We start from the raw sequence: 26,053 nt of genomic DNA, 5'->3' as shown, positions 1-26,053 counted from the left end.
ATTGTCTATTGTCAGTGCTGCATCATCTCTGACTTTTTTTGATAAATATTAAACTTAAAGCTGAAACAGCTATTGCCTACTCAAATGCATGTTAAAAGTCACGGAGCAGTATTTTAGGATGCATAGGAAAGTTCTATCAGTGCTCTGGCCAACATTTCTCTTGGAATTGACATAACTGCACATAGATTATCTTCTTATTTATTTTATTTATGCTTATAGGACTTTGCTGTGTGCAAATTGGCTGACTAATTTAGGTGGGGCGATGGTCCCTTTAAGATTTGGGATCTGATTTCTGTTTTAAAAAATAGAAATGATGATGAGGCCAAGTTGCCTGAGAGATAAACAATAAGAAAAGAAAGAGGCTAACAAATTAATGATAAAGATGTGTAAGTTCTGAGGGTGTTCCTCCATTTTAAAATTTAGTACCTTTTAAAGTTTAAAACCACCTGGACTGACAGAAACATCTTCCAGGCAAAAGTGAGGACTGCAGACGCTGGAACTCAGAGTCTAAATTAGAGTGGTGCTGGAAAAGCACAGCAGGTCAGGCAGCATCCGAGGTGCAGGAAAATCAACATTTCCTGATGAAGGGCGTTTGCCCGAAACGTCGATTTTCCTGCTCCTCGGATGCTGCCTAACCTGCTCTGCTTTTCCAGCACCACTCTAATCTAGAAACATCTTCCAGTAGAGTTCAGTTAAAATTCATTGTATTAGCTAAAATAATTAAAACAGTTGTTAGCTGAAGGATTTGACTGACAGTGAGTTGAATTTCCGGCATAGCCAAGCTAAGGAGAGAGTATTTTAGATACAAACTCCATTGTTAAGGAATAATGAAACCAGGAGAATTCTGACTCAGAACATTCATGTCTAAGATGCCAGAGACGGCAATGTTCAATGGGAAATGTATGACCTTAGGATGTTGGGAAGGATTGGAGTAGACCGTCTTGCCAGAAGCAAATGGAAGGTTGAAGAAATATCGGCCAAATTTTTCATGAACTCTTCAGACCATTGGGTTAATCTCCCAATTTTTAGTCAGTATCTGACTTGAGAGTTTTGGACTGGATGTCTAATGAGCATAAAAAGAAAGTGAAATTAGGATATTTGATCTGGATTTCAATATTTCAATTCAAACTATTTTTACTATCTTATTATTGACTGTTTAATGTACAGTGTAATTATTACCTAGTTATAGTTCATTATGTAGTTATTATCATGTTCTTTGTTTTTTGTGTTCTGAAATTCTTATGTCTAAAAAGTGGATCTTGTGGCTTCCATTCTTTTAATAAATACCTGAGTTTCATAATCTAAAATATCAGCTAAAAACATTACTGGTCTCCTTGGAGATCATAACAAGCCAGTGTCTCAGTAGCTCCTCCAGAACTCCCTCCTGCTGACACCAGCCTTCTCCCTGACAACTAAATCAAAATGCATAAGACTGTTCGCAACCTTGGTATCATACCCGAATCAGCAATGAGGTTCTAATCCACATATCCATCCATAAAACTTCCATTTCCACCTCTGCAGGATTACCCATTTATGTTTTTGTTCTGTGTGCATGTACAAAACACTGGTGTTAAGACAGGCATCAAACAAACGAAAAGAGTAGGAAGTTTGCTCATGGTATATGTTTGATTCCATCATGACAGTTATTGTTGGGCTGTGAATTACCAGGAAAGGTGAAATGTTCATATTAATGTGCAGCCTGTTCTTCAAGTTGGCGTTTTTTTCTCTATGTTTGGAATTTGGAATTAATGAAACCCATCACAGTATGTCAGTGTAGATTGCAACATCTGTCATAGTTCGAATGGCATTGCTGACCAGTTTTGATTTCCATGTTGTTTGTGATTGAAGCTGTTTGCATTCTTTCTTGAGCATCACTGGCATTTATTTGCTGTAGTTAAGATGATGGTGAGCTACCTTCTTGAATTGCTGTAGCCAATGCAGTGTAGGTACATGTACAGTACAGTTAGGAAGGAAGTTCCAGTTTTTGACCCAATGAAGGACCACCAATATAGTTCCAGTCAGTGTGGCTTATGACTTAGACGGGAACCAGATGATATTCCCATGAATTTACTGCCCATGTTACTCTAGCTAGTAGAAGTTATGTTTTAAGGAGATAATAGCAAAGAACATTGGCAAGTTACTGATATACACTGTGAGCCAATAACGGAGGGAAGCTATAACTGTTTGAAGGTGGTGGATGGGCTGTGGTTGAAGCTGGTTGCATGGTCCTGAATGGTATGATTTTGTCTGTTGTAGCTACCCTCTTCTTGACAAATATGATGTAATCCATCATGTTCTGATTTTTTTTATGTAAATGCTACATGTGGTGAGGGAAAGCTGGAGGTGAGTTACTTACCATATAATTTCCAGCTTCTAACCTACTCTCATCGCCACATCTGACTGTTCCAGTTAGTTTTCTGTAACTTCCAGGAGGTTGCTAATGGAGAGTTTAGTGATGGTAATATGTTGAACATCAGTAGAAATAGTTAGACTCTTGTGTGTTGGAGAGAATGATTTGAATGAGTGTCCTACTATCTATCTGTAGGGCTTAATATTTAATTTTGTTTCATGATATTCCTGTCAAGTGCTCTAAGAAATGCTGCTACATTCTTAATTGTATGGTTGGGGAAACAGTTATGGTTTGATGTTAAGATTAACATTTCATTTAATGGCTTCAGCTGACAGTATAAATGGTTATGATCCCACCAGATTTATTTAGAGAAAAAGATCAGTTTCTTGGATGACCATAGTCAGTATTTGAGCAGTTCTTCCTGTTCTACTTGTAAAACAATTGCCCATAGGTTTATGGCATCATCCAATGTTTGTCCAGATTTTCCATGAAAGTTTGAAACCATGAGTTTCACCTCTCAGGTCAGTTATTAGGGTGCATTTGGTGATGTCTGCAGTCAACTACACCATCGAGAGTTGGGCTGTTGTCAGTTTTTAGGGTGTGAAGTGTGTTGCATTGGGGGCCATGTGATTTCAGATAATTGCATGTGGGTCTTTTGAGGTGTCAATGACTGAGTGCTTCAGTTGTTGTTAGGCAGTAGTATCTTTGAGAGGGTGCTTTTCCTGTGGACATTAGGAGATTCAACATGTGCAAGTAAAGGAAGCCACTTGAATTGTGCTGGCATCAGCATTGTAGAAATAACCCTCATGACCTCCAGGATATGAATATCTCCCATGTTTATGCAGTGGCTCCTGAGCCATAGTATACTCTACTGCTGGGTCGACCTGCATGAATGCGGTCTTGCATGCATGTTGCCTGTGCTACTGAAGATGGTACCCATCAACCTCCTTTTGAGATTCACTCAATCCTAATTTTGGTTCCGGTGTTCTGGTGGTATGGTCAACATGTAGTCAAGAGTGATGCTAAGATATTTTGGTATTGGATTATGGGTGGGTGTTAGCTAGAGAGCTGGACTTTGAAGCTCTTCCCTTCAGGTGGAAGGCTTAAAACAGCCATCTTGACAGTGTATGTTTAAAGTCCTCATATTCTGAAGTTGGTTTCCAAAGAACCTAGATCTTAAATGAGCTTTTCTCAATGTCATGACATTGTCAAGATATTACAAAAAGTTGTTTAGCCACAAAAGCCTGGACCAAATTGTTAGCATATGTGACAAGTCATGATTTTGAGGGAGCATGGTCGAATGTTTACATGTTGAAGAGAGCCGTTTTAGGGCTGATCCTGTGGGAGCCCACTGTTTGTAATATGTAGGTGGTTGGTTTGATCTCCAGGGAGTTCATGGAGCAGTTGGCTGTTTATCTCGAAATTAATTTATTGTAGGATTCTCATACAGAAAATAGCCTTGAAGAGTTTCAGCAGCAAAGGTAATTTCCTGTCTTTCAGCCTTTCTGAAAAGTGACTTCAATGTGTGAGATCAATGAAAGGACATGCTCAGGGCAGTTGCCGCCTGTATGAAGTCTGTCTGTTGGAGGAACATTGTGGCTTCGAAGTTGGGACTCAGTCTGGTTAACCGGAGTATATAAATAGAAGTAGTCACATGTAGTTATGGCATTGGGAAATTAACTGTTCTGAGTGAAAGCCTTTAACATTTCGGACTGCTTTGAAACTGCACTAATGTTAACATTTGTATGAATAGACAGATGCTAGTTGGATTGCACGTTGCATTGAATATGTGTCTTTCCAGCTGTGGTGTTATGAACTAACAACTTACCAAGCACCATCACTGTCACTAATGTCACAATGTTTTATAAAGTGCTTATGATATTCATCACTGTTTCCACGAAGTGATCTTATCACGATGTGGTAATTCACCCTAGAATCAAGAAAGATTTTAGCACTAACTATAAGTAAATAATATTTTAAATTAACCAATGCACTAAAGTGTGGATTCTGTCTTTTGTTGATAAACTGAAAACACCCAGCTCTACTATACAGAAATCCAGTTCTGTGTTTTCAAGTTGCTTGCTTGACATCAAATTGTGAATGTGCCAAAATTTATTCCAATAAAACATGATCAAGATTTAAGTTATTCAAATTTAGAACTTTTTGCCCCTTGTTCCGTCCCTTCTGCAATCTCTTGCTTTGTTGACCCAGGTAGTTCACAACCTCGTCTTCTATTCATTCCTGAGTTGAGTGTAAAACCTTATACCTGATCCAACACCGAGAATGCATACTTCCACCTTTGTGACATCATGCTTTACCCCACCACAGGCGCAACCATGTTTTTGTTTACTCCAGGCCCATTTTATTTCCAGTGTTCTGTTTATTTTTTCCATACTTTACCTTTTACACTTGTTCCCTACATCATCAAGAGTATAGCTTAAGGTCCTCAGTTTAAATGTTTCCAGTTCTCATCTATTTACTCTGTCTTTTAAAACCTTGGTGAAATCAATTTTATGCTCAAATGTTTACATCCCTCTTTACTTTTCCATTACTGCTTTGTGTCTTGATCTCTTTTGGGAAGTACTTTACCTTTTAAAGGGACTCTATGAAGATCCAGAAATGAAAGACCAGAAATTTATTAAATTCAATCCTATAGCGTTGTTTATTTGAATGCCTTGTTGAGATCCAAACCTCCAATTTGTGATTAAAAGATGTGTAGCGAAGCATAAAATTATCTGAAGGCATTTCCCTTTATAAGTAAAACTTGCTCAGTTGTGATAAAGTCACACTATTGAAATTATTGATTGACTTCCAGTGATTTGTATAGAATTTTAATGCTTCCTTTAATTAACAATGCTTCCTCAAAAGATACAAACTGTAAAAATAGTTCAGTCATTTATGTTGTGGTATTCAATTGAAAATGCATTCTATTTAACTTAATCTAATTGAAGAACTTACTGGTGTGTGGATTAGCACCCATGGACAAATTCACCAATAACTAATTTAATTGTGTTTTACTGTGGGAATAAAAATCTCTCTTAAAACCCATTGCAGAAATATTCCTGTTTTAATCGAGTCGAAAATCATTTTTAGCTTGATGCAACGATAAGCCCCAATCAATAGTTATTGGTCAGCCAGCATTTTAACTAAATGGTGTTATGTTGATCTTCTTAGGTTTGGTCCACCATTTTTGGTAAGGGAAGATCGATCGTTGACCTGGGATCAGCTGCAGCTTTGCATCCTAAACAAAATGTGCTGTCTGATGAGAAATGAGACCCACTCGCAGGTCAGTAGAATATAAAGGAAATTGGCTAACTTTGAGATTCTGAAATGGTTTATCAGTAAAAATGAAGAAAAATGAAAGATGTGACAAAAGTCCAGACTAAACTGGTGGTTTTTCATTCAAGTAATATAACAGAAACATTGTAATTTCCTGGATATTGTAGCTGTACAGCCCCTTTACATAATGTTATATAATTCATGTCATCAATTATACTTGCTACAATGTCCATCTCATATGAAGATCTGAACACTCTTTTGGTGACCTTCCCATATTTACTAACCTCCACAACACCGTAGTTACTTAGAAGGCATAAAAATAGCTTCACACACACCAAACTTGGATTGAGTTGTCAATTATTTCCATGAGGCACATTATTTCTGAAACAAGCTCTCTGTTGACATTATACAATACAGATGTGCATACAGTGGTGTGTGATTTATCTTCCTCAGCCTAATGTTGTCTACTGCTGTTCTTCCTTAATTGTTACCTTGCTCCAGCATCCATCTCTGACATATGGTGTTAGAATTTCTATAATTAAAGTGCACATTGGTATTTAATAACACTCAGTATTTTGTAGTGTACACATGGGCAAATGCATGTCACTTCTCAAACCCTACATAACCACATCAGCATTTTTGTACCTCAGAGAGAGAGTGTGGGGGCAGCCATGCTGTGTGATTGGAAGTCCCTGCAAAAAGACATTGTCTTGTTTTGATAAATTTAAAAAAAACTTAGAGTTCATCAACATGTGAAATGAACAAAAATGAAACAAAAATCTGATTATGGAAAAAGAAACCACCAGTGAATTAGATCTGCACTACTTACAAACCTAGCTCATTAAATTATGCCTCAAGTTATTTCCTGGCTTAGATTTGAATCAACCTTTAAGTCACACTGAGCATTTTCTGTGTAAAATAAAGATATAAGTAGACAAGGGCTGTTGCACAATCTTTGGGTTTAGATGACACTCAGAAAGAATTCAAGGTTATCCTTCCCACTATATATTGTTTTAACTGCTTAATAGTACTGTTGGCCTGAACCTCACTTCAACCAGTAGTTCTACAAATGGATATGGACAGCCAGGAAGTATGTTATATGTCCAACGAAAGGACATTGTACCTAGCAATGGTTTTATTTTGCATCGCGTGATAAGTCTATTGACAATAATATTATTGATACCAAGAAAAGACATTGAGATTTCCCAGAGATTACTTGTCAAATTAGTGCTTACCATTTTAGAATGGACATGGTTTAAAATATTCAGATTTGAATGTTCTATAAGCACATTTATTGCAACTTGCATTAGGATGGGATGAGTGCTCTGCTGTTGTCTGAAGTAAAGGCAGTTCAACCTACTTTGGATTTTTGAAGATAATTTGGATTCATCCCAGTCTGCCAAAGAGAAAAGCAATCAATATCTGTGAGAATCTCTTGGGATACAAGAGCATACTTGGTCATTGCTTCATTATCACTGATATAAATGTTTTATTCCAGCTACTGTGTGGAAAGAATACCATAATCCTTGTGCTTATGCTGCTGCAAATAGTAATGTTTTTGTGCATCAGTACATCCATAGACTGTCCAACTCTTAATCACATTTTTACTTGGACAGTGTAGTGCTGTTGGTAGCACTTGGCTTGAAAGTAGAGTGTTTATTTATTCTGTGCCAAGACACGGCTGGTTCTTCATTGCACATACATACTGATTCATTGCTATTGAAGACCAAGCTAAACAGGTTACCCATCCCTTTCAACATCCCATCCCAGAACCCTGTCAACTCTTTTCCCAATGCCCAGTGTAGCTTAACACTCACTGTTCATTGTAGGACCCTCACATACTGGAAAGCCTTCAAAGAGTTGAAAATGCTCACTTTTACTCAGCAACAGGAAAGACAAATAAAATATAAAGCTGTATTTACTTCTGATAATAAACAGGGACCATGTGCGTTTTGAGTACCAACAGATTTACTGTAGTGATTGCTACACCCAACTCCTGTCTATTGGAAGCAAGTGTCAATATAAGTCCTGTCTGGCTTGTTGTGTCTGATGCTTCACTACTCAACTGTGCAGAAGGTCATGTTCTTCTTGTTCAATGTCTTCAACTTCCTCCGAGGAAGACTGCTGCTGCTCTCCTACTTCTTCAGAGTCCATCACACCCCCTCTTTGACTGCTCCAGTTGTCATGACCATCGTGTGCTAGGATAATATGGCATATTCTGTTTGATTGTGTTTCAAGATCCCCCCCTCAAATTGATTCAGACATTAGACCCTTACCTTTGGAAGCCTATTGTCTGGCCCTGATTAAAGATTTTTTATTTTAACTCCTCCATGGGATGTGGATGTCACTGGCATTTATTATGCATCCCCAGTTATCCTTGGGAAAGTGTTAGTTGGCTGTCTTCTTGAACTGCTGCAATCATTTGGTGCAGGTAGATCCATAATGCTGTTCGGGAAGGAATTCCAGGATTTTAATGCAGTGACAGTAAAGGAATGACTATATGTTTTCAAGTCAGGATGGTGAATGGCTTGGAGAGGAATTTACAGGAGGTGGTGTTCCTATGCATCTGCTACCCTTGTCCTTCTAGATGGAAGTGGTGGTAGGTATGGAAGGTGTTGACTAAGGAACCTTGATGAATTCTATAGACAGCTGCTACTGAGTGTCAGTGATGGAGTGAGTGGATATTTGTGAATATGGTGCCAATCAAGCAAGCTGTGTGTGGGATAATGTGAAATTTACATTGCACTGTGGCCTGCAGTGACATGTGCACTCTCCTGATGGACAACCATTAAAAGCTGCTTGGCTTTGCTTCTGCGCTTCAAGGCAAGGCAAGGCAGAAGGACTGTGAGCCTTTAAACTCTGGCTGAGATGGCAAAGAACAAAAATACAAGGCATGGCAGAGATGCTGTGAACATCCAATTAGTCACAAAGTGAGTAAGTATAAGAAAGCACTGAGCTAGACCCTGGTTGAATGCATGAGATGGGTACCTGTCTCTACACAAAGTGTTCTAGTAGTGGTATTCGAATGATGAGCGCTGGTGCAGTCCAAAGCACTGAAGCACAGATTAGTATTGTGAATGGATTTGAGATGTTCCATGATGGTGTGGTGAGGCGCATACATGTCTGATGCCAGTGTTTATGGAATGGAATGTGGGCAGTCGCTGGCGGTGGAACATGCCCTGGTGACTGGTGCCCAAGAGTGATGATCAGAGAAGAATGTAGTGAGCTGGAGTCGCCAGGTACCTGCTCACTGACCTCCAGATCAGGAATTGTCACCATCTTATTTCTATCCAGTGGTTGGGAGAATGGGAAACTGTGCATCAATGAGGCAAGATTCAGTTGTAATGGCATACCAGTGCATGCAAATAGTGCAAGCATGCCTCCCTCTGCTCATTAGTGAGATTAGTGAGTTCAAAACATGGTTGGAGAATTAGACTGTTTTTCTTGACAGTGAGAATCTCCTGATCTCACCACATGTTCCCAATGGATTTGTCAACGTCCATTTCAATCAGGCCTGGAAGATTCCACATCTGGCTAAAACGTTAGTATGTTTGGGAACTCAACATTCCAGGCTGTTCTCACTCGATACTTGAAATACAAGATACATTTCCAGAAATCCTGCCATTTCTTTTCAACAACTTGGATGTTTCCTAATGGAGCTTAACTTAATAGGTAATCATCAGAAAGGTTTACTATTTATAAGAAATCCTGAGTTTATTCAAATCACATCTGTTTTCTCCTTCCATGCATCTTTCTCATTTGTAAACATGGAAGTAAGTACTTGTCAAATATTTCCACCATTTCTGTTGACCCTTGACTATCTGATTATCCTTTCCTCAGAGGTCCTCATAATAAACAATTCTGTTATTGGCGTATTTATGCAATATTTCACTCTTCTTAACAATTTTTGCAGATTCTTTACACATATTCCGTACTTATTTCCTCTGTTCCTTTTTTTCTCTATATATCTTCATCTGTTCTATCTTTTACCATTCCTATGGACCTACATATCCTATTCTTAAATTTTAATTTTTTTCTTCAAGCTGTTAATGTGCTGTACAAGTACAAACTATTGTAATGGTTAGGGGAACCTCAATAGATTTAAAATTAATATATTCACTGTTCTAAAGATGTGCAGTTGAACATGTACATGATGTTTCTAACAAAGTACACAGTACGCTCTGTCTACTGAAAGAAGGGATCACAGGGTATGGGGAGAAAGCAGGAACAGGATACTGAATTGGATAATCAGCCATGATCATATTGAATAGTGGAGCAGTCTTGAAGAGTCAAATGTCCAACATGCCCCTATTTTCTATGTTTCTAATTATACACCTTTATACTAGTGACAACCACCTTCACGGGGAAAATGCTATCTTGCAAGTGGCAGCAAAAGTGAAATGAATTATTTTTGACAATAAAACCATTTAGGAAGTGTGAGTATGTTATAAACACTTCAGGGAGCAGACCAAGAGCAGAAGACTGCTGCCTGCAGTGACGATTTGTGTTGTTACATGTTGCAGGACAGAATTCAGAATTTTGCTTGCAAATAAGCTTTTTAATGCCAGTGAGTTTGAACGTGTCTACTGTGCTTGCTAAAGAAGCAATGTTTTCGAACCTTGCTTCGCTAAAGTGACTTACAGCTAAAGAATTGTTTGCTGCAGGATTTTATTTCTGCCACATAGGTCAATTATTGAACTTCCTTACAGCATTCCTAACAGCACAAACAATTCTGTTAGTCTTATATGAAGCACTTGTTCTCCATTGCAAATTAGCGTATTGGCACAGAAGGAGGCCATTAAGTGCCTGTACTGTATGTTAAATGAGCAAAATATTATATAATTCCTATAGTGCAGACAGAGGCCATTCAGCACATTGGGTCTGCACTGACTCTCCAAAGAGCATTTCTACCAGACCCACTACCTGCCACGCTATCCCCGTATCTCCCAGAGCTCAGTCACCTGACCTGCACATCCCTGGACACAGGGGCCAATTTAGTATGGCCAATCCACCAAACCTGCACATCTTTGGATTTTGGGAGGAAACAGGAGCATCCGGAGAAAACCCATGCAGATGCAAGGATAACGTGCAAACTCCACACAGACAGTCGCCCAAGGCTTGAATCGAACCCTGGTCCCTGGCGGTGTGAGACAGCAATGCTAACTCTGTTGCAAATCAGAATTGTTAAATGAAACACCCACCTCCATGCTAATTTGGGAACAGCAGTCAAGTCCAGCCAAGTTCACCAACACCTCGTGAAGGCCAGCAAAGGATGGGCAATAAGATGTTATTTCCAATAATGCACACACACATCAAGAGTTAGCAGCAAAACCTGTAGGGTTGTGTTTGACATGGATTTTTCCTTGTGGGTTTGAGGAGATAGCTGTGTTGATAGTGAACCGTGAGTGTGATCATCATGACTCCTCTGAAGCTGACTGCATCATCACAATATTGGGAATGTGCGAATAAATGTAAAAGTCCTGAAGTTATGGTGTGGCCCTCAAGACTCCTACACAAGCTGACGTCATGGATGCCCCAACTCTCCTAGTAAACCACAAAATAAATAAGAATTTCAACTTTTTGGCTTCCACATTGCTGTTTGAAAACCTTAATAAGGTAGCCATGGTGTGGAGGAGCCAGTATTGGACTAGGGTGGACCAAAGTTAAAAATCACACATCCAGTTGTAGTATAACAGGTTTATTTGGAAGCAGTAGCTTTCAAAGTGCTGCTCCTTCATCAGGTAGTTGTGGACGAGGACCATAAGGCACAGAATTTATAGCAAAGGATTACAGTGTCATGGAACTGAAATTATATATTGAACAGACCTAGATTGGTGTCAAGTCTTTCATCTTTTAGAATGGGTTACAGGTTTGGTTCATTAATATGAACTGGTTTATAATGAACCGAAACCTGCAACCACTCTAAAAGATGAAAGACTTAATAGCAATCTAGGTCTGTTCAATATTTCATTACAGTTGCATGATACTGTAATAGTGGAGGCGATGGCTTAGTGGTATTATTGCTGGACTGTTAATCCACAGACCCAGGTCATATTCTGGGGGACCTGGGTTCAAATCCTGCCATAGCAGATGGTGGAATAAAAAAAAATCTGGAATTAAGAGTCTAATGATGACCATGAATCCATTATTGATATTTGGGAAAACCCTCCTGGTTCACTAATGTTCTTCAGGGAAGGATATCCTTACCTGGTCTGGCCTGACTTCGTTCCCATAGCAATGTGGTTGACTCTTAACTGCCCTCTGGGGCCGTTAGGGATGGGCAATAAATGCCCATGATATCCTCATCCCACGAATGAATTTTTTTTCAAAATCCTTTGCTATAAATTCTGCGTCTTACGGTCCTGCTCCACAACTATCTGATGAACAAGGAGCGCTCCGAAAGCTAGTGCTTCCAAATAAACCTGTTGGACTATAACTTGGTGTTGTGTGATTTTTCACTTAACAAGGTACACCTTCTCCAATCAGGGGCAAAACGTTTTCCAAGAGTAACCTCCGTAACAACATTTGATGCATTACAGAACTAGACCTGAGGAAAAAAATGTTCCATCTGTGGAGTGCTATTAATATGGCATTTTACTGTAGTTATTTCACGTGTTGTAGCTGGGGACAGGGAGTGGGGTTGGCAATCCTGAACAGTAATCGACAGCCTGATGACATCTATATTGCTCCACGTGTGAATGCTGCATCTGTTCCAGTGTCACTGCACAGCACGAAAGCTGACATTCTCAAGATCTCTTAAGGAGCCTTAACTTCATACTAAACATCAAGTGTCCTTGCTTTACTGCTGACTGCAAATCATTCCCTTTATTTCCATTTCATTAGGAAATCATACTGCTAGTTCCTGATCAACATGTCATCACAGAACTACTCTAGTACAAAAAGGTAGCTTTGTGTTTAATAAAGGACAGCGTATCTGAAGCAAAGATGATATTCGGGCAATTTGCAGCACATGACTCAGCACCCAAATGAGAAATGAAGCAGAGAATGCTGGAAATACTCTGCAGGTTTGGGCAGCATCTGGAGAGAGAAAAAAAATGGAGTTAATATTTTAGCTCTGTGACCTTTCTCATCAGAACTGGGAACGTTAGAAACGTAATAGATTTTGAACAAACAAAAGGAGGGAGGGTGGGAAAGAAGAGAAAAAAAAGAGAAAGTTCCTCAACAGTTTTGAGAACTAACAACACTAGATAGCAAAAGGTATCACTGTGCAAGTCCAAAGTTAATGGTAATGGGACCAGTAAAGAAACAAAAAATGTATCTCTAGTAGGTATGATATATGGTATGATCCTGAATAGGTTCCATCGAAAAGCAAAAGGGAAATGAGGGAAGCAAGAGAGTAAAGGAAAACTGATTTTCAAAAAAAAAGAAACTAATTAGTGGGAGTAGTTTTAATCTAAAATTGTTGAACGCAGTGCTGAATCTGGAGCCTATAAAGTGCTGAGCTGAGAGGCAAACTGCTATTCCTTGACCTTATGATAAGCTTCATTGGAACAGAGTCCAAGCAAGGGGTGAATTAAAATGACAAGTGACTGAAAGCTGAGGTTGTGTTTACAAACTAAGTGGAGATATTCCACAATGTAGTCACTCATTCTACAACCTCCAACTACCAGTCTACATACCCGAAGTAGAGGAGACTGTGTCATCAGCAGCTGGATACAGTAGTATTAAAATAAGTCACTGCTTTGTATGGGAGAAGACTTTAAGGCCTTGAAAGATCAGAAAAGAGGAGCTTAAAAGACAATTGTTGCATCTCCAGCACTTCCATGGAAAGGAGTGGGTGTTGGGGGTGAATGATGAGTGGACCAGGATATTATGAAAGTAGTGGTCCCTTCAGAATTTTGAAAGGGGAGAAGATACCCTTGGAGGTTGTGGAAATAGTGGAGGATTAATCATTGAATACAGGGACTGGTTCAGTGGAAGGTGAGGACAAGGAGAAGCCTGTGGTTCCACTGGGAGGGAGGGGAAGGTTTGGGAGCAGAAGTGTATGAAGTAGAATGTACACAGTCAAGATTCTGGCAACCTCGTGGGTGGTGTGGGGGCAATTAAGGTTAAAGAAATGCATATTGCAAACACCTGTCATCCAAGTAGAAACTGAAGAGAATGAATAGTGTATTTACGGACAGCAGAATATGAGGAAGACAACTGAGAGTTTTGTGGGTTGACAGTGAAATTTGTTTGATAGCCAATGCCCCCCCAACTAGGAACCGAGAACCCGGGAAAGGAAGGGGTGACCGAAATCAAAGCAAAATACTGTGATTCCTGGAAATCTGGAATAAAGACAGAAAGTACTTTGGAAACTCAGCAGGTCTGGCAGCATCTGTGGTGAGAGAAACAGAGTGAATGTTTTGATGTCCAGTATGACTTCTCTTCAGAACCTAGGGTCATATCAGACTCAAAACATTCACTTTGTTCTCTCTTCCCAGATGCTGCCAGACTGCGTTTCTCCATTTTCTTCTGGTTTTATATAAAGGGAGGTGACCATGTGAATACATGTAGAGTGGAATTTGAATCAAGGTTGATGAAATTTTCCAGTTCAGGACAAGAGCGGGAGCCTACCCTAATACTGTCATGAGTCTTTTCAAAAAGGTGATGGAGAAACTGGTCTGAGTAGGACTGCTCACATTTTGATCTGTATTCCCTGAAAAGTGTACTTGTTGTGTGCATTGCATATTGTCGTTTTTTAGCAGGTTTTTAATAAACTTTTATTATGCAGCTGCATTTTACTTATATCTGAACAATGCTTTGTGGAACCTTCCAGGCCATGTAGGAATCCACCTTATTGGGAACAGTGGTTCCGATCATGAAAGATATAAAATATCCAACATATTCTCCTCAGGTATTCCATTCCTTTACCGCAGAAATATTCAAACAAAGGTTAATTAAAATCTGGAGACATTTCATTACTTCCAGAAGTTGACGGACAATATAGGATTTAGAAGAACTGATTGTAAAAGCAATCGAACATTGCTGATAAAATAACTGCCAGTTCATTTCTTTAGATTGCACAATCTCTGACTATGTAATTAATCAGAGGAAGATTGAAGTTAGAAAGAATTTAGATTGATACCTACAACTAGAATTGATATTGCTATGAACAAATAAAATATCACCATGCTCAATGAGTGAAATCATTTTGACAGGTTTTATATGAGGATGATTTGAGTGGCAGGTAATGGAATGCACTATGGAACTTGCAGCCTGTGAAGAAAAGTCAAAATCTGTCAAAGATTACCTTGCACATTTTTGCTGCAATTGGGTTTGAAATTTCTTTGGCATTTTGAAAAGTGATGTTTGAGAGCTATCTCCCATTCCTTTTGCATCTTACATTTATCTTCTCTAATATTCTTTCCTAAGAATGTTAGTACAATGTGAGGCAGGATTACATTGGCAACTTTTCCAACTGATCTTTCTTCATGTATTAACTTGAAGAATGGCCATTAGCATGATCACAACTCGACCTGATCCTGTTCTTACCACATATCCACATATTTTTCTGGCAAGCATTACTGAACGGGGATCAATTTCTTTCTAACCATCCCCTATCTGTCTCATGAGTTCATTAAAGAAAGAGAGATCAACATTCAGTTAGTGCAAGCATCTGTGATCGTTTACGCAAAGTGTTTCATCGCTGCACGGCCGTCTAGGTTAAGTAACTTATAATTACTTGTTAAAAAGTCCAGCCAAACCTCAGGAATCATATCATTGCTTTAGCATTATATGTCAAAGTTTTAGTAATGCAATCCAGAACGTACAACAGGAAAAGATTCTACAGTTGTACACTTAATTTAACATTTAAGTTTTCATCAAATTAAGAAGCAATCCCAGCCTCTAGAGAAACAGTTCCCAAATTACATAAATTGGTACAGTCCATCCATCATCGAGGTGGAACTGTTCTTTTTTGCAGCAGGTTTTGCCACAGACATATGTGATTCTGGAGGTATTTTAAACATTGACAGTGATGTGATGATGGTCACAGTCTTGGTAAATCTTGTAGCAGTACATATATTCCAATATATTTCTTGGATGTTCTTGTAGAATTGCACTTCTGCTGATGTTGTCCATGTATAACTTCACCCCAGATCTTTGCCAGTTTACATACCAGTGACAAGACATAGACAGCAAAGCAGGAAGTACAATTTACTGATTATTCTACAAGTTTTAATTTCACAAAAAGGCAAAATAAAGGTTGGGATGTACACATTAGAAGCTGAAATATGAGAAACATTAAGCTATAAGTTATGCTACATACTGTATACTAAGGCATTTTTATTCTTAATGGAAACATTTGGCATTACAGAACTACAAAATTACATTTCATAGAATCCCTACAGTGCAGATAGAGATTATTCAGCCCCTCGGGTCTGCATCGATCCTCCGAGGAAGATCCCACACTTGCACCCTATCCCTGTAACCCTGCATTTCCCATGGCTAACCAACCTTGCCTGCACAAGCCTGATCCCTAAGGGCAAGTTAATATGGCCAATCCACCTAACCTGCACATCTCTGGACTAAAATAGGAAACTGGAGCACCCTGTGGAATTCCACGCAGACATGGGGAGAACATGCAAACTCCAGACAGTCACCCGAGTGTGGAATTGAACCTGGGTCTCAAGATAGTTGATCGGAAGTAGTTATAACTTGGTACACCTCTAAAACTGCAGTTATATCTCAACGTCAGTGCACAATATTTTTGAGAGGTTTCAACTTTAATGAAGTAAAAAGGGAGCATTATGAATTCTAAAGTTTGTAATTTCTATGCACTTCACACACCGTGCCAGAGCAGTGAATCACTGATAATGGCTTCTGGATTTGAATTTAACTGTACACGTGCAGACAACAGAAGCCACTGACAATGTTACAGGGTAATGGCAGGAAACATTGTCAGTTTGGCTGTCATTACAACTGCACATGTGGGCTAATATTTCACAAATATTACAACACGTTTTCTGACATGTGAAGTAGTTAAGAAGTCAAGATGGACATGATTAAGGGGAGTCACTGTCTAAATCTTTTTTGATGCAGAATTTTGGGCATCTGTTCCGAATCCGTGTGGTTGGAGGACTGACAACCAACTGTTACCTCTCTCCTCAAGACATTAGACCACTCTGCCAGCCAGCAATCGACAGGTGAGAATTGCTGTTTGTCACACTTCTTCACACTGCTTCTGTCAAACCAAGTTAATGTCCAATTTCCCAAAGAAACATTCCTTGAAATAGGTTTATGTAGCGTGGGGTTGTTCTTTAACTCTAAATCTGCCTCATGTGTTCTTCCTTTTAATTTTTGTTACATTTGCTGCCTCATTTCTTTCATAAAATTTACCAGATTCATTATACATATCATTATGCAGCATCATATACTGCACTATGACAGAGAATTATAACATTGCATTTTAATTAATACTATCTAGGTCAAATGCAACAGAGGCAGTTTAGTTTGTTCAAAGATTTTGCAATGTGGGATTATATTGTTTCTTGCACTTTTGAATTTGGACTACAAATATCTGAAAAATTATGATAATACATATCATTCGTTTCATATAAGCTACTTTCATTTATCTTTGGGATTCTGGTAAATCCCCTCAATAAGGATCAACAGTTAAATGAATGGATCTGTTTGGCCCCAGAATTCTGTTACCTTCACTGTTGAGTCACAGTGGTGCTGGGGGAATTTAAATACCTGTATGGCATCAGTGTTAGCTTTATCCTTTCCTGTGTTGAAGACAGTCCTTTGATATTTTGTTCCAGTGATCCATTTTCATGTCAGACAGTGAGCGTTTCTAAGCTATTCTAATTCCTCACTATTGTTATCAACCTGCATTACCATGAGCATATTTTGGATGCTAGTCAGGAACCTGAATTCCCGTTTTGAATCCAGTTGTATTTGCCCAAATTAGCACATGAGTTTCAGTGAAATGAATCCAACACAGACCACGAATTAAATATGGAATTTTGTGATCTGTATTGTTTAGAGTTAAACAATGTAAGTTCTTTGCCTTACTAGGGAGCAAAGGATACTGTTCTATACATCTTTGGAGTCCATTTTCACAATTTGTTGTGTCAGTATGACAATATAGAACTGCCTCAGTAACGTAAGAAAAGACTCAAAGCATGGATTGCATTGTTAGCACAATGTTATACAGGAATGGGAACTTGCCAGACAGGAAAAATCAAATTATTGAAGGTTACATTACTGATTGGCTTCAGTAGTTGGTGCTCCAAATTTTAATCCGCTTTTTCTTGTCCATTTTGTCTTAATCCTGGGCCACATTTTCTTGTGGGCAAAGAGAAATCCACTCTGTACTTTAATTTGCCATCCAAAGTGCACACTTAACCCATGTGTGACCTTGCCTGGGATTATTGCCATTTTAAAAACGACTGCTAGAACACTTGCTTTCACATTTTTAATACACTCTTGACACTTTCTCTAATGGGAAAAATGCTATAATTCATGGTCATACTTACTAAATGATGATTGAGTCGAAGATCAACGTAACTGAACAGATCCCTCTGATAAATCACTATTTGTTTGATTCTACATTTCAACACATTGTCTAATAGTGACACTTAAAGGGTCAAAATATTTTCCACTTGCCTTTCAGAGAGTTCCTCGATCTCAGCAGGCTTCACCTATTATGAACTCTTCAAAGAGAGTGCGTTTAAAGATTGTAAATGGGCTATTTAAACAGGATTGAAGGGACATAGAGAAGAATTTTCTTTCTTTGGGACATAGTGTGGAGGCAGATGTAAAAGCAAAAGAAACTTCCACTTGTGAACATGTTGGATATTCCCTTGAAGTTATGATCTTCTCAGCTGATTACATTTTTCAGCGCAGGTAAAACGCCACATTTAATGGAAAGAAAGTTCTGCTTCTCACCAAGACCTTCCAAACATCATATTTAGAAAACACCTGGGCAGCACTTTACTCTCTGCACCCCAGGAGTAGTCTGTTCATCAATCCTAACCATCCTTGGTGATGTCAGTGACTAGGCCAAAAGCAGCACCAAACCTCAGCATTGCTTCCCAGTGTTTCTTCTGAAGGCTGTCCAGGAGTAAATGGATGTTCTTTACCCTCGTAATGACAACAGGAGGCCATCCCAACTGATGATGGCAGGCTGGATCAAGGTGACTCCAAAGATCAACGCCCATGGGCAACTCAAGGGAAACTGGCTCTAGTGCTGCAGAGGACTGAATGATGTGCTGCACTAGGCTAGAATAGTGCAATGTACAACTGTCAATTCAGTGTTTAATGCTGCCATGACTGAGCATTAGCATTGTAAATTGACATTACAGACAAGGTAGGGTGCCATGCATGTCCATTGGGTGCCTCATGAGCAAATCAGTGTCTGTCACTTGGTTGCAGCTACCAATGAAATGCAACTCCCACCACAGTATTGCTGTCTCTCACGCGAGCAATAAGGTGCAAATGTTTAGCTTTTCACCAGCGACATGCACGGGACAAGAGTGTGGTTTTTTGAGTTGACCCCCTTTTGACTTCAGCCCTGATTGGCTACTTCGGTCAGTTTTGCTGGTATCAGTCAGTATGGCTACCTTGCTTGTTGAGCAGGCTTGTGGCCTTGTCAATCCTCACCATTCATACTGTCAGCATTTGCACAAAGAAACTATATGTTTATCAAGGAGCCAAGTTAGTGAAGAGGTTTGTACTGACTGGAGCTTGGAAGAAGCACTCTACATCACCAGGTACATGCCTCGTGTACATATATATTCAGATTTATGAACACAAAGATTTCCTGTTGTTGGAGAACCAGATTGTGTCTAGGAGTGTGCCTCTTAAAAATGGCCACACAAAAGTAGTGTGGAGTCAGGAAGACAGGGGATCATTATTATTACAGGAAACCTAAGCATTTTGGGAAGCATCTCCCTTGGGAGATGAAAATGGAAGTCACTGCTGCAGAAGGCTATGGAGGCCAAGTCGTTGAGTGTCTTTAAGGCAGAGGTAGGTTCATGGTTGATAAGAGAATCAAAGATTACAGGGAGAAGGCATAGGAATGTGGTTGAGAAACATATCAGCTATGATCAAATGGTGGAGCAGACTCAATGGACCAAATGACCTAATTGTGCTTCTGTGTCTTATGGTCTAAAATCCAGCTCAAGAAGTCTGTTTTTTTTTCTGTTTACTATTCTCAGTGGGGTTATATTTCATCTAGAGTTTGTACTAAAATATTTATTTCAAAAATTGGAATTATATATGAAGATATAAAACTTGCCTGTGCTTTAAGAATAATTTCATGATGGCCAGCATGGGGAAATCCAAATTATTGTGGAAAGCAGCAAGTCTAAACCATGCTGGAGAAATGCTAGATTAAAACAAAATATTCCTTGGATCGAGAGAGCAGTTAAAGTAATTTGTTGTAATATCTATTTTGGAAGTGGCTTTTATCCTCTAAATCATGCCCCTGGCCTATCCTAGACCCCATCATGTGGCTGATTTCAGTCTTGGTGAAAATGGGAAATTCTAGCGATTTGGTAATTTTACTGTTGATCTCTGGGTAATGTTTCGAAAGAAAAAAAACAAGGTTGAATTTGCTACATCAACACAGGCTGCATTGGCAAGACCCTATAGGATAACTTCAAACACTGCAGCAAAGAAAACATGTCTAAATGGACTACGCTGGTTTATATATAGTAAAATAACATTAGCTTAAAAGCTTATTGTTTAAAGTGGTGCCAGGACCTCCATTAAGGTATTTTATCATTAAAAATCTAATTAACCTTTGATTCAATCACTGACTTGTTTCCAATTTCTCTTGCTGTATTTAGAGCACCATTCAGCTCCTTCTATCACCTGGTTTAGTCATGTCAGTGTTACCTGTCTTTCATAAGTATCGAAAGCTACTGTCACATTCAGAACTAATGTAAGGTTCTCGTGTGTTGGTTCCCAGTCTGTTTTACCACTAGCTTTCAGTTTTCCAAGTCTTGAACAACCGGACCCCATGCCCCTATTTCTACTGCCAGCGGATCTAGTAATGTTCTCTGCAGGATAGAGAAAATTGCAAGACATTTTCATAAAGCTGAACATAAGCTTCAGTTGAGCAAGATGTAGTCTTGTCATTGCTGTCATAATCATCATGCTTTATCAAATCTGACAACTAATTCATTCTTTATTTCAACTCACTGCATACATGCTTGAAGTTTATATTCAGCACTCAATATGTATTTCACTGAGAGCGTCGGCTTGAGGTAATTTGACCCAGTTACATTGTCCATCTATAGTCAAGAGTTTGGAGCCTTGCACAATGTCCAGTAATACGTTTCAAATAATTTTCTGTTGCACTAATTTGTGGTGCCCATATTGCATTGGCAAACTTGCGAATGCTGCATTTTCAATTATTATTTAAATGTAACTTACAGTAGAAGTCTAGAAAATTGATTTGTCAGTTTATCTGTAGTCAGTCTCTAGTACCTGAATGAGAGGACCATAGAATGAAAATTATTTTCTTAACCATTTTGCCATGAAGAAAGCTTCCAGCTTTCTGTATCCTGATGTTTAATGCTTTTTCCTTACAACTAATATTTCATTGAAATTAGAACAGGACAAGAATTTCTGCTTTTGTGCAAGTTAAATGAACAGCCCTTCAGATGCTCCATAATCTCATACTGATGTACCATTGTAATTTTGGTTTTCAATAACCATACAGCCATGTTTGGAAACAATGTTTATCCAATAATCCCTAATGTGAAGCAAATATTTTTTGAAAGCAGAGTTAAAAATCACACAACACCAGGTTATAGTCCAACAGGTTTAATTGGAAGCACTAGCTTTCGGAATGCTGCTCCTTTGAAAGCAAATTTTTTAAAATGCGAAAGCATAATTCATTGTAATCTAGTTGACTTGGATCAGAAAATGGATTATACAACTCATTGCCCATGCATTATGAACTTCGTATTTGATAGTAATTTTGTATTACTAGAATGCACCTGTTGACGCATATTTCTGTAGCTTGCTGTGCTTGAAGTTTTCAATGACCCAATCATGATTGGTCCACGAGGGACCTACTTTTCCTGGGCTTTGTGGACTGCTGTTGGATTTATTGTTTCTGCTTCAGGTTGCAAAACCTGCAGAGCTCATTTGGTTTAATTGTTAAGTCAAAATGCATCAATATTGATGGAAGCATAAATGAGATGATGGGCAAATCTCTTGTTTGTTATACAATCTACCCATTGTCCTTACCAGTGTAGGCTATAATGACTGTGAACAGGGTCGATAGCATCGATTTGTACCAGCAGTAAAGAGTTAAATTATAAAGAGAGGTCATACAACCTTTGAGTAGGAAAGAATAAATGAAGCTCTAATTAATGTCTTTACGGTATTTAGAGGATTTAATTAGATGATTAGAGCAAACCTATTTTCTCTGGTGGGTGAATCCAAAAGGGGGCATAACTTTTAAACTAATGTTATTTTACTATATATAAAGGTAAAGCAAATAATTTGGCAAAGATTAGTGATAAGCCAGAGGATTGAGAAAGTTTTAAAAACCAACAAAAGATAACTAAAAAAATGGAGAAAATAAACTTTGAAGGTAAACTAAAAGGTAATACAGAGACAAACAAGAGCCTCTTTAAATATAGAAAATGGAAGAGAAAGGCCAAAGTGAATGAAGGCTCTTCAGAGAATGAGACAAGAGAAATATTCATGTGGAAGCAGCAAGTGACAGAGGGTTTGATAAATGCTTTGCATCAGTCTTCACAGTAGAAGACACTAATAGCATCCCAAAATTATTAAATACTCAAGCTGCAAAAGGTGGAGAGGAAATAAAAACAAAGACAAAAATAGTACAAGAGAAACTAATAGGGCTAAAGATCAAGAAGTCCCCTGGAATTGATGGATTGCATCCTAATTTATTAAAAGAAATAGCTATAGAGATTGTGGAGACATTGGTACTAACCTTCCAATGCCTTTTGATCCTGTATAAGTCTCAAAGGATTGGAAAACAGCCAATGAAGTACCCTTATTCAAATAAGGAGATTAAAAAAGGGTAACATTAGATCAGTTGGCTTAACGCCATTTATTGGGAAAGTGGTAGAGCCTATTGTGAAGGATGTAATAGCAGAGAATTTCAAAATACATGATATGGTCAAGCAGAGACATGAGAGGAAATCAGGCTTGACAGATTTATTAGAATTCTTTACGGAGGTAACAAATCAGATAGATGAAGGGGATCCTATGTACAGGACATTAGTGAGACGTCTTCTGGAGTACTGTGGGCAGTTCTGGTTGCCCTGTTTTAGGAAGGATATTATTAAGCTGGTCAGAAGAAATTTACCAAGATGTTGCCAGAAATTGAGTTATAAGAAGAGGCTAGGACTTTTTTCACTGGAACATAGGAGGTTGAGGGATGACCTTATCAAGATCTATAAAATCATGAGAAGTACACGATCTATTCCCCAGGGTAGGGGATTTCAAGACCAGGGGGCATATTTTTAAAGTGAGAGGAGAAAGATTTAAAAAAAGACATGGGGCAATTGTTTTACACAAAGTGGTACATGTGTGGAATGAACTTTAGAGGAAGTGATGGTTGCAGGTACAGTTATAATGTTGAAAATACATTTGGATAAGTGCAAGAATAAGAAATGTTTGGAGGGATATGGGCCAAGTGTAGGTAAATGGTACTAGTTTTGTTTCGGATAATGGCTGGCATGGACCAGTTGGACCAAAGGGTCTGCTTCCGTTCTGTGTCACTCTATGACTCAGTGGATGAAATATATTTGGATTTTCATAAGACATTTAAGGTTACTCAATAAGACCCCATGGTGTTGGGGTCTGGTATATTAGTATGGATTAGAGGATTGACTAACTAATACACAGTAAAAACTTGGATAAACTATAAGAATAGGTAAGACTTACTGCAACTGGACAAGGTGCTAGTGAGACTACATCTGGAGTGCTGTCAGCAGTTTTTATAGAATCGTAGAATCCATACAGTGTGGAAGCAGGCCATTTGGTCCATCGAGTTTACACTGACCTGCCAAAGAAATCCCGTCCAGGCCCACACCCTCACCGAATCCCTGCAACCCTGCATTTTCCATGACTAATCCACTTAACCTACACATCCCTGGACATTATGGGTAACTTACCATGGCCAATCCACTTAACCTGCAAATCTTTGGATTATGGGAGGAAACCAGAGTGACTGAATGAAACCAATGCAGACACAGAGAATGTGCAAACACCACATTGACAGTTGTCCGAGGGTAGGATCAAACCCGGTTCCCTGACTGTGAGGCAGCAGTGCTGACCACTGAGCCACTATGCCGCCCTCCATTTTGATCCCCTTATTTAAGGGAAAATATTATTTTGTTGGAGGCAGTTCAGAGAAGGTTTACTGGGATCATTCTTGGTATGGGAGTATTGTCTTGTGAACAATGACTAAACAGGCTGGGACTCATTGGAATTTGGAAGAATGAGAGGTGATGTCATTGAGACATTGGATTCTTAAGGGGCTTGACAGGGTAAAAGGATGTTTCTCCTTATGGAATAGACTAGCACCAGAGTGCATAGTCTCAGAATTAAGGAGCCCCAATTTAAGACTGAGATGAGGAGAAATCTTCCCTCTCAGAGTCTTTGGAACTCCTTGCCACAGCGAGCTGTGGAGGCAGAGTCCTTGTGTATATTTAAAGCTGTGATAGATAGATTCTTGATCAGTAGGGGAAAGGACAGGAACGTGGACATCAGATCATCTGTGAGTCTATTGAATGGTGGAGCAGACTTGAGAGGTCGAACAACTTCCTTCTGTTACTATTTCTTATGGTCTTAAGGTGTTCATTTTCAGAATGGTAAATATAACTAGTGCAGTGCCACAAGGATCAGTGTTGGGAGCCCGTACTCACTGGACTTAGATGAATGAAGGGCAACCTTATTGAAACAGGTAGGATTGTTAGGAGTTCAGACAGGGCAGATGCAAAGGGGTTGTTTTCCCCTTGTGGAAGTATCTAATACCAGGCAGCATAATCTCAGAAAGATAAGGCCTATTTAAAACACGGATGAGGGGGAGTTTCTTCTCTCATAGGGTTGTGAGTCTCTGGCATTGTTTACCATAGAGGGCTGAACAGGCTCCATTGTTAAGCATATTCAATGCTGAAATAGCCCAATGTTTAATCAGTAAGGGAATCCAGGGATATGAGGAAGAATTGAGTATGTGGAATTGGCAGTTATTGGATCAGCCACGATCTTATTGAGTGGTGGAGCAGGCTTGATGTGCAATGGCTGACCTCTGCTCCGACATCATATGATCTCTCAGGTCTAAAGGAAATTTGGAGCTGTCTCCCCAAAAAGCTGTTGAAGCTCAGCCAATTCAAAATGTCAAAAGTAAGATTGATGGCCTTTTTATTATACAAAGGTATTAAGGAATGGAACCAAGACCGGTAAATGGAATTAAGATACAGATAAGCAACAATCTAATTCAATTGTGGAACAGGTTGAAGAGAATGAATGACCTACTTCTATTCCTGCATCCCCTCAGTTGATGGTGTTCCAACCATCATTCTACTCTTTTCATTCAGATCTGCTATTCTCAGAGATTCCATTTTCTGTCAAAATTTACCTGTTTTAAAAGGAATCGATTACAATGAAAACCCATCTGTCTGCCTTGCACATTATTTGTTTCATTCATGCTTTGCTTTGCTCCTTTGCCTCAGATGTTAAAAAATAGTATTAAAGGGGTATTTAATTACTATTGATCTTTGCCAGCTAATAGATAAAAATAAATTGTTTTAAAATTTTTTTTCCCCTGATTGTAAATATGGATGACCTTTGACTCCAAATTATTCATCTGTCAGCGAGTATTAAAATTTGTTCCACTCTCTTTATTAGATCTCTCTCTGTCTCTCAGCCCTGTCTGTTTGCTTCTGTCTCCTTCTCTCTCTTGCTATCTGATCTTCCTCGCTGTCTTTCCCATCCTGCATTTAAAATAACTTTTCAAGTTAATAGAGCACAAAGTAAAAAAGGCTAACAAAAGGTAACACTAAAGGGTACTAATATATCAGGAAATTATTTGCATTTCCCATGAGGAAGTTTTACAATCCAAATGTTAGGTAAAGGAAAATGTCACCATTTCCACTGTGAGTTATTGCACTGAGCTAATTTACTAAATGTAATCCCTAGATTTTGGAAGAATATGACCATTAAACTATTAAAAGAAATGGATAATGACTTATTGTGAAACATTTCATTCTTCATTTTGTTTAAAACCTAATTTTGGATGTTAAAAATGGTCACTTGAGCATGCAATATTAACCACTGTTGAGATGTGGTTGGGTAAATAGCTGCCACTAGCCCCCTCCTCTGAATCGGTCTGCAGCACCAACTTGATTTGAAGTAGGAGCGAAAAGCTACCGATAGACTGATAAGAAAATGCTATTTTCTTGCATGAAAGCAATTAGGTACAAG

The 26,053-nt window shown here is 38.9% G+C and overlaps 1 protein-coding gene across 1 annotated transcript in view; it reads left to right on the top strand.

Annotated features, from left to right (window-relative positions):
• The window catches only part of usp43a (ubiquitin specific peptidase 43a), a 471,198-nt gene that overhangs the window by 418,754 nt on the left and 26,391 nt on the right, over positions 1-26,053 (top strand). The window contains exons 8-9 of the mRNA XM_043714590.2: positions 5,525-5,636; positions 16,673-16,776. Coding sequence (XP_043570525.2) covers positions 5,525-5,636; positions 16,673-16,776 — 216 coding nt within the window. The remainder of the gene's footprint in view (positions 1-5,524; positions 5,637-16,672; positions 16,777-26,053) is intronic.

Source organism: Chiloscyllium plagiosum, unplaced genomic scaffold (assembly GCF_037043375.1).
Source record: "Chiloscyllium plagiosum isolate Xiang-an unplaced genomic scaffold, Cpla_swu_hap1 HiC_scaffold_25, whole genome shotgun sequence".
In the NCBI taxonomy this organism is placed as follows: Eukaryota; Metazoa; Chordata; class Chondrichthyes; order Orectolobiformes; family Hemiscylliidae; genus Chiloscyllium; species Chiloscyllium plagiosum.
This window is presented reverse-complemented; position numbering and strand designations above follow the sequence as displayed.